Raw genomic sequence first — 18,173 nt, 5'->3', positions numbered from 1 at the left:
CGAGTCGCAGCGGTGACGTACTACCTTTGAATATATATACTGTATAGAAGTCGCGAGTGGATAGGATTTACTCTACGTTTTTCAGAAGCGTATGAAGAGCAGCTTGGGAACTTCACCGCTGCAGTGCGCTGCCGTAACGCCCTGTATCGTCTTAGTTGTTATGTACACGTTAGAACGCAGCACTGTTGCCCGCTGTCATTCCCCGCACCCCCCACCCATCATTCACTGCAGCTCAAGGTCGTTCAACGGGAGGGGGAAGGGGTGTTTGAAGAGTTCGACACTTGTCCGCTAGGGACCACCACAAGTCGATGCCTTAGAGATGGTGGCGATTGCGGCGGTGAATTAACCAACTACCTCAAAACCGTATTAGAAATTTTAACCTGGGCTGGCGACTTCTATACAGTATATATATTCAAAGGTACTACTGCAGAGCCCTGATAAGTCGTTGCCTACTATGGGATGCTCTATCTAATAGTAAAGTCATTAGGCATAATTAATTCAGAGCGGGTCGTTGAAAGAGTGAAGGGTGACAGTAAATACTGACCCCGCAAGATGTATAATTCTATTGAGAACGTATGCCAATAAACTCTAGGCTCATGCACCCGTACTGTGGGCTAGCAAGTAACTTAACTAAGACGCAATCATGAAGTTTATTATCAATCAAATGTAAGGCTGTAGAGTGTGTTGTTGTTGCTTGTGTGCTTTAAAATGTTTGTTATTTACCGAAAACCACTTTATTGATACGATAATGGCCGGATGAAAGAAGTCAAGAGTAACAGCATGTGGTGACAGCAGCTGTACTATCGTAGAGACATATGTACTCTACGTGTAATATTTCTGTTCCAAAATAATAACTATCATAGTGGAATCTAACTAATACTGCTTTCACGTACCCACCTTTCCCCGAATCTTTGTTGGGCTAAGGTTAGCCAACACGTTTTACGCAAATAATTTGAATACACTAGTCACGAAATAACAAACACTAAAATAATTTAAACTTGGACATATACAATGATGAGAGATTTCAACTGTGTCCACCATGACACGCGTTTTCGGCAGTTCTATTGGCAAACAAGTCGTTGCAATATTGGGGCCACCAATGGTTTACTGCGCAGCTCATATTCATCACATGTAAGTCTAATGAAAAGGCGCATTTTAAGACCTTAGGGCAAATAAACCTTTTCTACTAGTTTCCTTGTCATTTATAGCACTATGGGGATTATTTATCCCTAAAATATTCTTAAATAGGAATCACAAGTCGTACATGGGACAGTGGAATAACTGATACTAGCTGATTTTTTAGTTTAAATAGTCTGGAGAGACAAATACGAATAGTGTTAAAATAATTACCGTTTAACTTTTCTAAAAGCAGTAAAGTTATAACCGTCTTACTAATAGTGTAATGTTTGAACTGATGACAAATCAGACCAATTAATTTTAGTTTTATGAAAATTAAAAATATAAACTGCTGTTAAAATGTATTGGCTCGCCAAAATTTTGACGATTTTACGTAACAGACTCATATGGATACGAGTCGTAAAGCCTATGTCAGCGATGATTTTCACAAGCGTCGGAAAGATGCACAATGGGGTGGAAAAAGTAGCTAGAAGGATTTCTCAAACTTTTATTTTCAATGTGAGTAAACTACAAACTACAGCTCGAGTAATATTCCTCGGAAACCATCCACTGATCTAACTTAAAAATGTGCATCACTTTAAGTTAAATAATTGACTTACAACCAGGAAATAAGACGGTAGGTAAAATTCATATTGGCGAGCTTACGTAAAATGGTGAATCAGTGGATATAAATGAGAATGTGCTATTTTTGAGGTGATGGAATCAATTTAGAAATCAACCGAAGTCAAAGACGAATCAGCGAGTTATGGTCAGAGATTATAAACTTTGCGAATTTTCAGGTTCAAGAAAAAGCACATTTAACTATTTACAATGAACTATTTCAACTTCAGAGCGCAATGAAGCAGGAAGAGAACTGGCAGGAAATAATCGGATCTGAAGCCTCGACCGCCTGCGGTTACAGCATTAACCGAACACCAAGGTAGTGATTCCGTGTCGACGCGCCGGCAGAGTAGGTAGCGACCACAATTACAGGACTGGTGATGGGCAGTCGACCAAGGACACGGACCGAGCGCCTCGGGGCACAATTAGCCCACAATCGTGAGCCATTAGCACGCGTTGGTCGAAACGTAACCACCCGACACGGCGAATCGTTTCAATTCAACAGTTTCTAATGCAACATGGTGATGGTGATTTGCGTACAACAAGCCCTTCTGAACGATATCGGCGGCCGGCTATCTGGCTCGCCAAATGGCGCACATTCGAGTTAGGTACATTCAGTAGAGAACGAATCCAAAATTTGTCCGAGATGTAAAAAAAAAGTGAACGAGTCGTTCAGAACTCGCCAGTGATGTGTAAACATCTAGCCTCGGTAACAGGAAAATGCACGTGTTCTCATGATGTTCATGTTAAAAGTAAATTTATGATACGAATCTCGGACACGATATTTAACGTAGATTAAAAATAGTACCGAGCGTGATAATTGATAATTAAACTGATAAATAATACATTCTCTTTTCAAAAAGCAAAATTTCTGGATGCGATTCATACACATAATTTCTGTGCCCGCCGCTAGAATTCGCTGCCTGAAACGAAAAACACGTAGCTCGCCACCACCAAACGCAAATCGTAGCTAGGAATGAGCGAAATGGTTATTTTTCCATACCAGATATAGTTCCGATTGAATAACTGGTTATTTAGATGGTTAAAGTCATCAGTTATTGGACATGAAGGTCTGTTTTAAATCATTCACCATTCCAATTTTACAAAGCTACTAAAAATCATTACAAGCCATCAAAATTATGGTGTATTTTAATACTGAAATTGTAATTTTCTTATCGTTCATTCAAAAGAAAATAAAATTTAGTCGCAGTTGCAGATGTAATTATATATAATTTGATCTAAGCACCTTATTTTCATAATTTCAAAGAAATTTCTACCAACTGAATGAATGAAACATTTTATATAATTAAGCTCATATTTCGCTTAACTTGGATGGGCGACCGACCACTGACTCACACATGAAACAAGCTTAAATTTTTAAACTGTTAAAACCAAACAATTACGAAATAATAAATAACTGCCATTTCCTGATAGTTGCCAAATAACTGAGAATTTGTTAAAATATATATCACGAACAGGGAACTGTTTTATGTTGATCACGAACAGGGAATTGTTGTATGTTGATCGCGAGCAGAGAACTGTTTATGTCGATCGAGAACTTGGCATGGTTAAGTCCATCGCGAGTAGAGAGAACTCTGGTATTAAACGTAACTTTGAATATTTGCTATTACTTGAAAAACTGCTTAATTACTTTCAGAACTTAAAAAATATAAATTGCTAAACGATTATTTTACAACAGAACACGGATCAGAAAGTTGCGTTCAGAAAATAGTTATTGCTATCGATAGTAAGACTTGATCTTTCTTTAATGAAATGCACATATCGCAATACCTAGCGGCAGCACAAAAGTTAAAGTTCCAGCATTACATTTGCTCGCTAGATCGGGCGATATGCGATATGCAGATTTGAGAATTAGATTCTCTTTCTTCGACATCAGTTCATCAGAGATACAGCAATGTAACGAAATGGTTAATGTTTCATAACCGTTGTATATACCGGTTATCGTAAATACTGCTCATCTCTAATAGCAGCACGTAACAGTAAATTTTTAACTATTAGAAGCGACCCCTATAAACCCCGGAATATGTTTGGTAAACTAAAATAGTCATAGGACGAAGTAAAATCAACTTTTGAAATAAGAAAACTGGCATTACAATGATTATAATCTCCGAATACACGAAACCGTGAGATAATAAATTGGCACGGAATTAACATAAACAAGGAACAGACTTACACATAATCCCTTACTAAACCCAGGCTTATTATTTTTGTTTCTAATGATTTCTTGTAGGCTTTGGAAGAGTTTAAATCTATTTCATAATGATACGTATTTAACTTGACAATGTTAATGTCAAAAGTACCGCACAAAAATGCGATGCGTGAAAGTGAATAACGTTTTTAATTACACGTCAGTATAGTGATTTGTTTAATATCATGTGAGTTACATTGAACCTACTTTATAATTTCTGTATTAAAGATACAGATTGTGTTGTGTTATGGTATTTGTCATCAATACTACACATTCCACAGGATTTAAACATAATAATAAAAATGAACGTTAGTAAATTCATTGTTTTATAATTTTCGCTTTGCCACATTATTTTTTTCTAAAAATCAAGAAATTAGAACAGCTTACAAACCTTATTCACACTTACTACCCATATCTTAACAAGACTATGAATTATGAAAGCTGACAACAATGCAGTACATTATTACCTATACAAATCGAAAGGCTTAAAACAAAAAAAAATAAACTTTACGTTTTCAAGGATTAACTTAATAATGTAAAATAATATTTCGTACATTTATGTTACGTTTAAGTAACATACTTTCATTAAGGGTAATACGAATCTTACTATTTTGCTTGCTTGTAACTGTTAAGTTTGTGATAGTCAATTCAAAAAAAATTAGACATGAATTTGTACTTGCACAGTTTTTAATGTCTGCTTACTGTTTTTTTTCTAATTACTGTAACATTATTTGGTTAAGCAACATGTTCGAAATATTCTAGTAGCCATAATTGATTGTTATTTGTTGTTTGAAACTAAATTAAATTCTAATAGTAAATAAAGTAAAAAAGCTTATGTTTGAAAGCATTGCAAATGAGTATTTATTAAATGTTTGTTTTATTTTATAAATTATCACAGTAAATTTTTGTAGTAGTCATTTATAATAACTTTCTATTAATATTCTATGTCATTTCAGGTAAAATAATATTTTTTCCCACGATTTACATATATATATATATAAATCATTAATGTGAAGTGATGTAACATCCAAAATACTTCGCCAATCTCCTTATAAACGTATAAGATGTGATTTAATAAGGTTATTAATACGGTTTTTTTTAATACGGTTATATTCATTTACACTGTATGGTCCAAATAAATGCACGCATGTTCATCGATATGGCAACATCAAGCATTTTTATTTTACCACCGTTACAACTGCTCAGCGTGATTTGCGTCGACATTACGGCAGGGAGCCCCCTACCGCCGGTGCCACCCCAAGAGTTTGAAGAGGGTGGTTTGTTTGTGTAAGGGGAGGTCCACAGGTCTTGGGAAAAGACGTTTCAACCATGAGCTGCTTCCTGGCCGACGGAGCGGCCGACTTGGCGAGTACAGATCGTGCACTGCGCCACTGGTCTTCAAGGTCGTCTGAACTCAGGGTACGTGATTTATCCATCTGGGGGCTCGTCGAAGACTTCGTCTACGTGCTTCCTCTTCCAACAACTTGTGTGCGAACTGCGACGCTGCGTTGCAACAGCAGTAACACACGAAATACTCGCAAGAGAGTGGGCCGAGTTTGATTGCCTTTAGACGAATGCCGTGCGTCTGGTGGAAAGGCGGGTTTGCCATTTGTGAAAGGTAAATAAAAGTTTCGTATTCTTATACGTAGATGACAATCCAGGTGAAGGTTTTGTTATCAAACATAAAAATGTTATAGCTTTGAGAAAATCGGATGGACAATTTTGGAACAAAGTATTTTTGTTTCTTTTTTTAACCTGAATTCTTCACAACAAATGATTCAATTATTATAAGCACGTTTGACATTTTTTGCTAATTATATAAAATTGTAAAATATAAGTTTTAAAAAATGGCCTTCCATTTAAAATAATCATATACTTCCTGTATTGTAATGTGTGAGGTTTACTGCCAATATATATATATATATATATATTTTTTTTTTTGCTGAGGAGCCGAGTACATATATTTATTATACCAAATGAACTCAATGAACGTAAAATAAAACCGGTTGAGTATCGTCCTTCCTTTAATGAACGGGATAGTAGAAACAGAGATTTATAACCACCGACTTGTTATTACAATAAAAAAATAATAATTTCACACGGGCACTAGTGGGTCAGCCACGAGGGCTACCAGAACACAATTAGTACCGAGAGCATCGGCGTTGTTTACCGACGTCGTTATCGCGCGGCGGGTGGCAACGAAAATAGCACCCCCCGGTTAACGAGGCGAGCGTTGCGCAAGACGGTCCTCGCCTGCCAAGTGCCGAGCCCACTGCGGAAAACACGGACACTCTGGAGGTTGCCCTGTCCACTGCAGAGAATGGCAACGTGCGTTGTGTACAAAAACATCCGTCGGTTTCGTAGCATTTCGATACGATCGCGCGTCCTCTCAGCCATTGGATGCGTGCCAAGTGTGTGAGCCTGTAACTGCGCAGCCTTGTGTTTTGGGACTTCAGTTCCTTGGCGAAAATTGTTTGTTTTACCATTCTCTGCCACCCATTAAACGTATATCCAGCTGTTTCCAAAGACTCTGTATACGGAATTTTTTGATTGGCTATATTACCCATTCTTTGAAATCAAGTTGTGAAGCTAAAAATGCCTAAATAACTCTTTTAAAAGCTTTATCTCTTTTCTTAACTGTAAATAAATCATAGAGCATACATCTCTGACGTTGCTAAACCAAAAATTAAGAGTAGATCTGTTTAACACAGCACAGAATTTGAAATTAAAAACTTCTGTAGTAACACCAAAAATATTTGTGTAAAATTTTATCCTTCCTGGAAAAAAAAATATATATACACACACACACCCACACACCTACATATAGATATGATGTAACTGTTTTTAATTTAAACGTAACACTGGAAGAGTTCGGGTTAGGAACAAAATTCACTTGCAGAAAGGCACCACAGCGGTGGTGATGATAGAGATGAAATTTGCTATCTTGCGAAGCAAGTGACGTATAGTTCGTGCTCATTTTAACGTCTCAAAGGAATATATAACAAAATATTCCCATTCAAAAAAGCACAAAATGTTTATATATATATAACAAAGCCTAGGGTTAAACCACTCTTGCTAAACAGCGTATGTCATTTACGTTTCAACATAATACGTATCACCTCTTGCTCTACTATCTGATTAAAACATTTAAACCTATAACATTTCCCCCATCGATAAATCTGTTTATTGGGATAGTACACGAACTTCAGTAGTAAAATCTAGGAATATCTACAAATAATCTTTCGAATGAAAAATAATGCCAATGAATTTACTATCGCGCTTCATTTGAAGTGATTATTTTCAGAATGGAATTATTTTGAAGCATATGAGTAACGGCATTTATACATTTCTGGATCACATAAAAATGAAGTGAAGACTTGACGAAACAGCGATGTAGTTGCATGTACTGTCGTTCCTCGTGGCTTGAGAGAGAGAGAGAGGAGAGAGGAGAGAGAGGAGATAGATATATATATATATAATGGTTTGTCTCGCAACACAACTGACGGAACCGCTTCTATATCAAATGACCGATTAGCAAACATGAATAAACGTTTAAAGTAAAAATTTCCGCCTTCATTATTACAGCTCTTCGATTCCACTGATGCTTCCATCGTCGTTCTGTGTTTCACTACTACTACTAATATTTTACTATACTATTATACTACTACTATTATTATACTATTATACTACTACTGAAACTATTGTTATTGAGGTTTCTGTCACTAATCTGCAAGTTGATTGAATTGTCCATTAATACGTTAATTTTCCGATGCGTATTTTGAAGAAACTTTATATGTTTACACTGCTTTGTCAATATTTTTTTCTTAAATACTTTGTAATTCCTGAACTCGTAAGTGCAAGAATTTCAGAAAATATCTAAGCGATATTGTTATTCGCTACTAAAAGATTTAATTAAACTCCAAATGTACTCTACAGAAGGAAGTTCTCATGCTATGTGCGCGAAAAATGATATATATGTGGTATGTTAGAAGAGTACTGTTGTGTCAGAGTATGTGAGTGAGGTCTCTAACAACAACGGAGAAAAGGTAATGCAAGAAGGCTAAATGCCGAGAACAGTTTAATAATGAATATTTCATTTCCCAAAATATGCAATCTGATATGAACCCGATGTGTCTTGCGAGGCTGTTACACACGCGTAACTGGAATTTTTTTTTTTAATAAAACCTACTTTTACTGTTAAACAACCTGTGTTTGAATATCTCTTGGCGCTGATGCCATAACCTTTGATTTCTCGCAACCAAACCTAAAATATGAACATTAATTTATATTTACAAGCGAGTTTCCAAAATAAAAATAACAGGCATGCATCGCAGTTTTTCTAAAATTAATTAAAGCCAATATAAATATTACCCTGACTGCAATTCCTTTTACAAATTGCAAATACAAACAAACAAGAAAATAATATTTATACATAAATGATTATTATGGATATTCCTTTACTTAAAATTGAACCAACCGATGACAAAATAAAATACTGAATCTGACTACTGACTTTCGCGGCTCAAAGTTCTAGACTATCACTTCTCAACAGTAACACTGGAAGTTACTGCTTACAAGTTATGGCCCTTCTCGTCGTAACTCCGCCGACCATGCGGTTGTGAAAAAACCGTAACTTGCCTCTAGGCTCAGCTGGTGCCCTGGATGCAGCCGAAGACTGTCCTGACACCGGCGGGCTGTTCGTGGCTGATGGTCAGCCTGGATGAAGGGCCCGACCACTAACTCTCCTAAGCCTTCTTCCGAGCGAGCTGGTACCTCGTGAACTGCGTCGTCGTGTTTCCAGCTGACTGCATCTCCCTTGCGACAGCGACGGTAAAGCGTGCCCGTGGTGAGTGTCACTGCGAGGTTCGAAACTTGTCTAGCAATCGTCCCTTCGTTCATCGGTGGCGTTACGTTGGGAATGGGTATACGCCTTGGTCCGGTATAGTCTATTTGTCGCCACAAAACCCGACACCATCGTCAGTCACTGCCCGCTGCACCGACCGCTTCTTGTTCGCTGTGCCCAATCACCTTCCTTCTTTCCTTCTCATTCGTGTCGTCAGCGACTATCACTCCTTGTCTTGGCTCGGAAAAAAAGCCTGTCACCCTTACGTACTCTTCCGTTACTTACGTTAAGTTGTACGTTCACACCCAGACTTAACTCACGCATGCCTAAGACAGTCTAACGGGCGTGGGCGGCTCGGTGACGTCGGCCAGCGTGGCGGCGACCGAGTCTGGTCGTCTCCCTCGAGGCGTAGTCTTCACTCGTGTGAACCGGACTGGTCGCTCGTTCGATCGGAACTTAGCTTTGCATACCCACCCGCCTGTGGTGGCGGTCATGGCAGTTGGCAAGAACTCGAACAATCTGGAAGCAGCTAGCCAAATGTTCACTAACCGGAGGTCTCGGTCACGTGTCTTTGATTTTAGCTCTCCCCCCCCCCCCCCTGGAGTTTTTTTCCTGCACTTTTTTTTCTCTCTGGTGGTGCACGGGTCGCCTATGCCCCAGGGATGCGGCATGCACCCGGCGCGGCGCTCATTGTCTTGCGCGCTACTCGCTGTCTCTCGACACAGGATTAGCTCGGGGAGACGAACCACACCATGGCAGTACCTATAAGGGATCGTCCATTAATCACGTGATGTTTTTTTTTAGCAAATTTTTAACCCCCCCTCCCCCCTAGTGATTTGTGGTGAGGTTTCAGACAAACACCCCCCCCCCCCCCCCCCAATAAATCACGCGTATTTTTTGGTGCAAAATATTTTTAAAATTTTCGGAATATTATCTTTAAATATAGGTATAATCTAATTTAATTCTGGAAAATTAAGCACAGTGATAAAAATGTCCAGACACACATTTAGGTTGCAGGTTTATTCTCACTGGCATAAAAATAATCAAGGAAAGGCTTATATGTGATTTACGCATGTATTCGGCGCCAAAATCACAGTCTTACTAGCGACTGGCAAGCCGAGCCGGGTGGTTAATGTTGCGGCGGGCGGGGGATATTGTTGCCTGGCTACGGCGAGTCAAGGTCACGCATCGCTTTTCGGTTTAGTAGAAATCGGGCGAAAAAAAAATACACGTGATATCTCTCTACACCCCCCCCCCCCCCTCCCCCTTGTGATATTTCGTGATTTTTCCCTCCCCCCTCCCCCCCCTTTCGAGCCTCACGTGATTAATGGACGATCCCTAATACAACTTCACTCGCTTAGTAATTCACACTTCCATGTTTTATAAAGATACACCAGATACCAATTTTTTATTTTATATGCAGAGTTTTATCATTTACTTCATAGTACCTACTCAAAGACTGCGCGCGCCATCTGATATGACATTTATTTCCATAATGTGCAGGAATCACTTTTTTTTTTATTTTTTCATATTAAAAAACAAAATCCCAAAACAAATCCCGTTTACAGTGTAATATGGAGATGGATGCATAATTGCATAGGGGCGCATGACTGCAATTTGAAAACCCAACCATTATATTAAAACCTGGTTTTATAGATAGTATGGTGTTTGTGAATAAATAAAAGCATAACCTGAAGCCTAGCGTACCGAAGCTAGGCATCAATGATATTTACACATTTACGGCAAGATATTTACACTACGCATACAAAAGGTGTCAAAAATGACTAGCTGAAGAAAAATAAGCCCCACACCTTACAAACACTGCCCCAGTAATCAGAATTTAAAACCAATGAGTACTTTGGGCTCTGATAAAACCAATACTGAGAAAAAGCGAATTTCATGTAAAAATGAAGACTTTAAGCAATGACCATTTCAATGGGAAGTATCATCAAGTAATGACTTGCCATTTGTGATTGTGAACATTTTTTTTATCGTACTAGACAAATACTTTTGCGCTGTCATATTTCTACATGAGTTTCTCGTTTATATTATTTTTGTTTAATATTTTCATATAAATTATTCAGGTTCTTCGTAAATTTATTAGGTCCAAGTTTAATCACTTTGAACATAAATTGTTTGATCTACATCAAAACATATTTCCATGTGCAAGTTCGCCGTTTCACAACAGAACACAGAATTAGGAAGTTGGGATCCAGCCTAGTTTCCAGTATTTCGAAGCAATCCTGAATGAATGTGGTGATAGTGAATGACCGTATCATAAAATATTTTAAATTATGTTTTATATTTTTTTATTTTTAAAAACCATATTTTATGTGGTTTATGTTAACACTATGTGTCCAAAATAATTATTTAAATTTAAAACCTGTTATGTTACGAAAACTGCCAATAACATTAAGGGCCCCGCCGATCCGGGCGCACTTCAGGGAAAACAACGCTATTTCAAAACTACTCCAGACATCCACCGCTCAGATTTCACAGATGGCCTAAGCACGACGAGAAGACTGCGCGCCAGTTCAGAGGCTATGCCGCGATTGAAGCACCAGCGAGCGTCGTGTTTATCGTCCCGCCTCACTAACACAGATGCACCCCTGACTAGTTGTTTACAAACCCTTTTGACGGACTCTCCTTCCGCACAGCTTGCGAGGCGACGAGGCCAGCTGGAGTGCGCGACGGAGGCAGACGTGCGCCTCGGACCGCGAAGGCAGAAGTGAGACGAACAGGGATCTCAGAGACTAAGGCTACGGCCACACGTGCGTGTTTTCACGCTGCTGTTACAGCGTGTTTTCACGCAGCGTGTGATCCTGAGCGACCGATGGCCACACGTGCGTGTTTTCACGCTGAAGCTAAGCGCGTGATTTCACGCGGAATGAATCCGCTACCCGGCCACATGTGAGCGTTGTATTGTGAACTGGCACCCATCTATGCTTTGCAGGCTTGATTATGAATTCACTATCTGCCCGACCCGGCTTCGCACGGCTATACTAATGGAAAAAAATTAAGCCACATCTCCCATTTACAGTAATGGTAAATAAAAAAAATTAAGTGAAATTTTATTACAATGCTGTATAATGTACCGATGGTTTCCCGACTCGTGCACGCAACATAAAACTGATGTACCCGTACTTCGCTACGGCAGTCTACAGGCAGATCACTCTTGCGCCGCTTATTATACATGCCCCTCCTTGTGGGTACGCCACTGCCGCGCGATGCCCGTTGCCATGGAGACGCAGAAGGCATGAACAATTGAAAATCCTGTTCTCATGCAAAGTACCCACTGTTTCCTGGTTTTAACCACCCATGGGATCTAATTTTCGGAAAATGTCATCCTGCGTAACATAAGGAACATTACTGTGAAGTTTCAAGTCTGTAAAATATATATACTTGAAAAAAAAGGGCAATTTTTGATATTTAAAGTACCCGCAAAATTTCAATGGTGATGAGGACTGCACTAACAATGAAATAGTCATTGTCATAGAGACGAATGAAGCATCAACAAAGCAACAGCAGTTGCCATGGTGATTTCCTACAAAAAACTGGAAATTTTGATATATTACGCCCCTGAAACTCCCCTTGGGATCGGATTTCCGCAGAATCCGTTCTTAGTGAGCGTGTACATCACAAAATGAGTAACTATGATAAATTTCAAGTCAATCGGGTGTATAGTTTTAGAGATCTCGTGATGAGTGAGTCAGTGAGTGGTATTTCGCTTATATATATATAAAAAATATATATACAAATATATATATATAATATATATATATATACAAGTCCTTGTCAGAATTGTAACGGGCGAGGAAAATGATTGATGGTCCGAAAAATGAAAATTAAATAAAAATAATAAAAATAATTCTAGTAAAAGAAAAAAAAACAAATTAAACACAGAGAGAGGAAAAAAACAATTGTTTAGGTTTGCGATTTAAAGTGATAAAAAGTATTTAAATACTAATTGAACTCTTATGAGGGTACTGATTGCTTCGTTGTTAATATCACACGGGTGTTTTTTACTTGTATGGGAAAATTAAGAATGATAAGGCATCTAGTGCGTGGCAACAATGTTAATAGGCAATAGGAAATAAACTTCTAGCGCCTGCGGCATTGTCAACACACACTTCGTACGTGTACTGCATGTTGTATCTAACCCCCTCCAACGCATTTGATTCTAAATTGGACTTCAAGTAAGGATCCCTAATGTTATTGATAATATAATATAGCCTATAGCCTTCCTCGATAAATGTACTATCCAACACTGAAAGAATTTTTCACATCGGACCAGTGGTTTTGAGATTAGCACGTTCAAACAAACAAACAAACTCTTCAGCTTTATAATATTAGTATAGATTAAGCAAGAACGCTGCTGTGGTTTTAAGTGCTGTGCTGTTGTCGTAGGCGTCGTCGTCGGCGGAAGCATTCAAGTAAATACTGGGTCCATCCCATATTGAGTGAAACATCAACGAAAGGAAAATTTGTGCTCTTTCATAATAAACTAAAAGAAAATCTAGACAAGTTTTTTGAGTACTTCATAATGTCCGTTAACTCATATTAAATTACTTTTGTCTATGGTGGAAGAAAATATATCAAAAAGTAACACAGCAATGAGAGAATGTGTTAGTGATGAAGAATGTGCCGAAAAATGTTCATGAAATAACTAAACTATATATATATACACACACACACACACACGCGCGCGCGCGTGCTTTTGAGTTGACCATGGTTTTAAGGTCTTGGGGTATGAAAAGAAAAACTACATGAACATTTTCCGGAAGTCGTAACATATCGACTACAATGGGTACCTAGTATTTCAGAACAGAACGCGGCGAGAATTCCCGCACGTGTGGCCGGTCATCGACTGAAACTTTGCGTGAAATCACGCCAACGAATTGGCCGCGGTGCATTTTCTTGCGGGCGACCTTGAAGACGCGCCTATCTGTCCTCTCCCCGGCGGGAATCCACGCTGCGTCTGGCCGGACTCATTCTCCTTGCTGCGATTCATATTTCTGGCGTGTTTTCACGCAGAATCTCTGCGTGAAAACACGCTCGTGTGGCCGTAGCCTAATGGAATCTCATGCGTTGACCCGCTGCGGGTCTTTTAATTTACACAGCAAAATAAATTTTAAGTCAAATATACAGTCCTCGTTTTCACGGATGACGAGGGAAAGTACGCCACTAAAATTGTAAAGGATTGTTTTCATAAATTGATGTTATTTCGACGTAAAACTTATTTACAGCAGGCAGGGTAAGTAAAGGCGATGACGGCATCAGAGCTTAAAGAATAAAAGTGTCACGACCAGAGCGTTACGGAAGTGTAACGACCAGAAGAGAATAGTATATTGGATTGCTGTTTGGCGCCATGTTTGCTCCACTTGCACTTCTACGGCGATACCAAGCAATTGTGTGTGGCGAAGCATTGTGTCTGCGGATACGTCGACTGCCTACCACACACATTATTCTGAAGATTCTTAACTCTACTGGAAACTGATTTTTTTCAGGTTGATATATATATTTAAAATACACAAATTACACATAACTTGTGATAGTAATGTACTAGCAAACTCGAATCGCGAATTTATATGTATCATATTTTAGCTATCAAGTAACTTACCGAAAAAACAGGTGGCGGTAGCAGCACTGCCTGCAGCACTGTTAGTGATTGGTGTAGACTACAACCACTTTGTGATCTTTCACTTCTGCCGTTAAGTTTTTTTTTTTTTTTTTTTTGAATCCCTAGAAGTGCCTATAAATTTAATCAAATCTCTGCAAAGGTGAACAGTAATAATAAATTGAACGATAACCAGTTCTGAATCCCTGCTGAGCTAAAATATTTATGTTTGAAATGACAATCTTCCGGATGTCGTTTCCTGTCTGCAAATTGAAAGGATTGTCTTATCTGTATGAATCCAGCTAAAAAAAAAAAAAAAAAAGAAGAAGCTATTTTTGCGGGTTAAAAAAAGTATAATGTTGGATTAAAGGGTTTTACGTCAATGGTTATGCGTTAATGATTATGCACTAAGTTTTATGTAACAAAATTGTACCACTTATTTTATTACAATTGTCACATCGTAATTACCATTATGTAAAATTTTCAAATGCTTGACCGTAATAATTTTAAATTGTATGCAACATACTTACCTGACTCAAAAGAAATATATATATGTATAATTAATATTTTAAAGAAATCACTTTACCTCGACAAGAACACCGACTCTTAGGAACTTTAGCGACTTTCGTGACCTCATTAAACTCCCCCCACTAGGAAACTGACACGGTGCTCATAAATTATACGCCATGGTGGTAGATGGGCTTGAACCAACACCAGGGCGTATTCTTCGTCACAGTAGCGTGACGGCCAGCGCGCTTCAGAAAATGAGGTTTAAATTGTACGCCTGAAGTATAGGCACAATGGAGCGGACAGGGCGCAACTACAGCCCTATCACCATTATGATCACGGTAATTTACTAAGTGCGTGCAACTACTGAACATAAATTATACATCCGTAATTACGATTAAACTAATTTAAAGTAGGGAAAAACAAAGCAAATTACATGGACAGTCCTTAAATATTACGGGTACCTTACATATATATATATTTTTTATAAAGTCCCGAAAACTACATATTTTTGGCCAAGTGGACGACTTTCAAAGTATTCTCATCCCCCACTGAGGAAAATGTCTTGGAAACTGTATCAATATGATATTCTGAAAAGAATGTTCTTTTGTGAGAAATCAGCGAACATGGTCACAGCAGATTCTTTTAAAAACAGAAGGATCCACGGTAGTATCACACATCCCCAATATTTAATTATTTTAATACCGACAAATCCAATTCATAAATACTTTTTATTAAAAAAAACCACACCCGCTATTTTATTCACCTTGAATTACCATGAAGATACTTGTAGACTACGTCAAGCGAAGATCCATGACCACGTATGCAATATTCGCTTAAGAAGTTTTTGTGTGTTTTTGACAATTTATCGTAAAATAAACTTATATAAATTTAATAAAGAAACGTATTTCAATACTTACACTGCGATATTATTTTGTAATTTCAACATTAATGGTATAGTAAACCCTTAGGTGATTTGTCTTCAAATCAATATTGAGAAACTTGTTTCGAAATACAAGAAGACCACGGTTGGACAAAAACCAAACAACCTATTTTTTTTGTTTAAACCAATTTTTTACGTTTAAACGAGCTTTTTTTTATTACGTTAGTTAATTTGGTTCTAACCATGCTCAAATGACAGCCATACAACATCCCGCTTTCTGTCACTCATGTTGAACCAGAAAAGTTATAACACCAAATAATTGATGTCCAGCACATCTGCACATCTGACTGGGACTTAACCACATAAAGGGTATTTCCCCACAGGGGGAGGATTCTCCATAGAATGGGTGTTTCCCACACGATGGGGATTTTCAGTAGTCGGGGATTTCCCACAGAATAGGAATTAACTATGTAATGTTTTTAATTTGCCGAGGAGTATTTAGCTGGGTATGATTTACAACTTATTCAGTTAATTTAAATGATAATATCTGGTTTAGAAACATTAATGGCCAAACTACTGTTGTTAATCGAGTGGAATAAGACATTTCATTAAACAAAATTAAAAATTTATATTTACAAATAAATAAATTTAAAAAATATTTTTTTAATAATAAAAGCACTTGGACCGATGAAGTTTCTGTGAAGCAAATACATAATAATAGTTTCACACCAATAGTTCACTAAGATATGCGCAACTGTGCTTTCTGAACATTATTTGTAAAAAACCTTAATGTGGTCAGTGTTCGTAAATAAACGTCATATGCTGCTTTTCAAGTGACATTTTGAGAAATGGGTACCAAACACAAAAAAGACAAAAAACACAAAATTAAGCAAAAAATTGCTGTTGTCAACAAGGATATAAACACCACAAAATATTCCGTAACAGGAATATGGTCAACAAAGAAAAACAAAGAAAAATGTACTAAGAGAACGAAAAAAACCACAAAAAATGACGATACAGAAATAGTTCTGTGTCGTCATCATTTGTGGGTTTTTTTTTCGTTCTCTTAGTACATATTTCTTTGTTTTTCTTTGTTTTGTTGACCATATTCCTGTTACGGAATATTTTGTGGTGTTTATATCCTTGTTGACAACAGCAATTTTTTGCTTAATTTTGTGTTTTTTGTCTTTTTTGGGTTTTATTTATTTATTTATTTATTTTTTTACTTTTTAGTTTTTCTTCAACAGAAAAAGTTCTTAGCAATGGCGTATGTCCAAAAACTTACATTAAGTCATGCACTCCCATTGCACAAATCTTTCAAAGATAATATGGGTACCAAAGGTACTACTTTTGAGAGCTGTCAAATTTGATATAAGTTCCACGACAATACACACATAAAGGTAAACAAGAGTTTATTTACTTCAGCTTAGTCACCATTTATGTCAGCTACCTACTGTAGCCATTACATGGTGCGACTTACACATTTTCGTTTCATTGACCATAGACCTCAAAATCATTGCCATCTCAAAATATTTTATAAATTTATATATCTATATACCTACATATTATTTTTATCATACAACATTTGTATGGACACTGCCGTAAATATGCGCAAATCACTTTTAAACTGATACATAAAATAATGGACAGTTTCAGTCGAGTTCTTTATTGGGCAAAATTCGACCAGAAGGGTAGAAATGGGGATGATATTTTTTTAAAAACAGAAAAATTGCTATAGCTGCATTTATATGACAAATATCGCACCCAAATCAAGATTTTATAACTCGTTAAAGTAAAAGAAAAAAATGTGTGCGTGGAGTCCACGCGCAACAGAAGTGAAACTGCTTGCTTATTAGTTAATAGATACAGATAAATTACTAATATTTTTTAATCGAACAAGAGATAATAACTGAGAATAATAAGGATAAGGGTATGATCTCAAAAGAAATAACTTTTCCACACGAATACATAAATTGTAGATTCTTTGAATAATAAAATGTACTATTTTTTTTTCGTTCACTTAAAACAAACTATGATTTTTAATTATTCTTAAACATGAAGTTTGCTGGTAATTAGGTGGTTTATGCTCCTTAACAAACTGTGCAAATGGACGTGTTGTAGTCTGAGGTAGTTATCTGACATGTGAACGTGACAACATGGCATACGAATAGGATGTAGCTCAACGCTACTTTGTTGAGCCACAGTCACCCACAGCTACACTCCGATCAAGAATTATTCACGCCTCTTAGTTGAACTTAACAAATTTACACTCTCGTAGACTCACATTTATAATACGGTGTGTGATTTAGTTAATCAAATAATAATTCGTAACAAGTAATTACCCATGTCAAACTAGAACGTTAAAAGCATTATACCA

At 37.5% G+C, this 18,173-nt stretch overlaps 2 protein-coding genes across 5 annotated transcripts in view; one reads left to right on the top strand and one right to left on the bottom strand.

Moving 5' to 3' along the window:
• The window catches only part of LOC134531007 (sodium/potassium-transporting ATPase subunit alpha), a 349,143-nt gene that overhangs the window by 256,696 nt on the left and 74,274 nt on the right, over positions 1-18,173 (bottom strand). The window lies entirely within an intron of this gene.
• LOC134531008 (NPC intracellular cholesterol transporter 2) overlaps positions 5,363-18,173 on the top strand; it is a 195,951-nt gene continuing 183,140 nt past the window's right edge. For 2 of the 3 annotated variants that reach the window (XM_063366444.1, XM_063366442.1), the window contains exon 1: positions 5,363-5,564. In XM_063366444.1, coding sequence (XP_063222514.1) covers positions 5,521-5,564 — 44 coding nt within the window. In that variant the 5' untranslated portion in view covers positions 5,363-5,520. Of the gene's footprint in view, positions 5,565-8,590; positions 8,793-18,173 lie in introns of all 3 variants that reach the window. The other variant, XM_063366445.1, reaches the window with a different exon arrangement.

Source organism: Bacillus rossius, chromosome 3 (assembly GCF_032445375.1).
Source record: "Bacillus rossius redtenbacheri isolate Brsri chromosome 3, Brsri_v3, whole genome shotgun sequence".
Taxonomy (NCBI): Eukaryota; Metazoa; Arthropoda; class Insecta; order Phasmatodea; family Bacillidae; genus Bacillus; species Bacillus rossius.
This window is presented reverse-complemented; position numbering and strand designations above follow the sequence as displayed.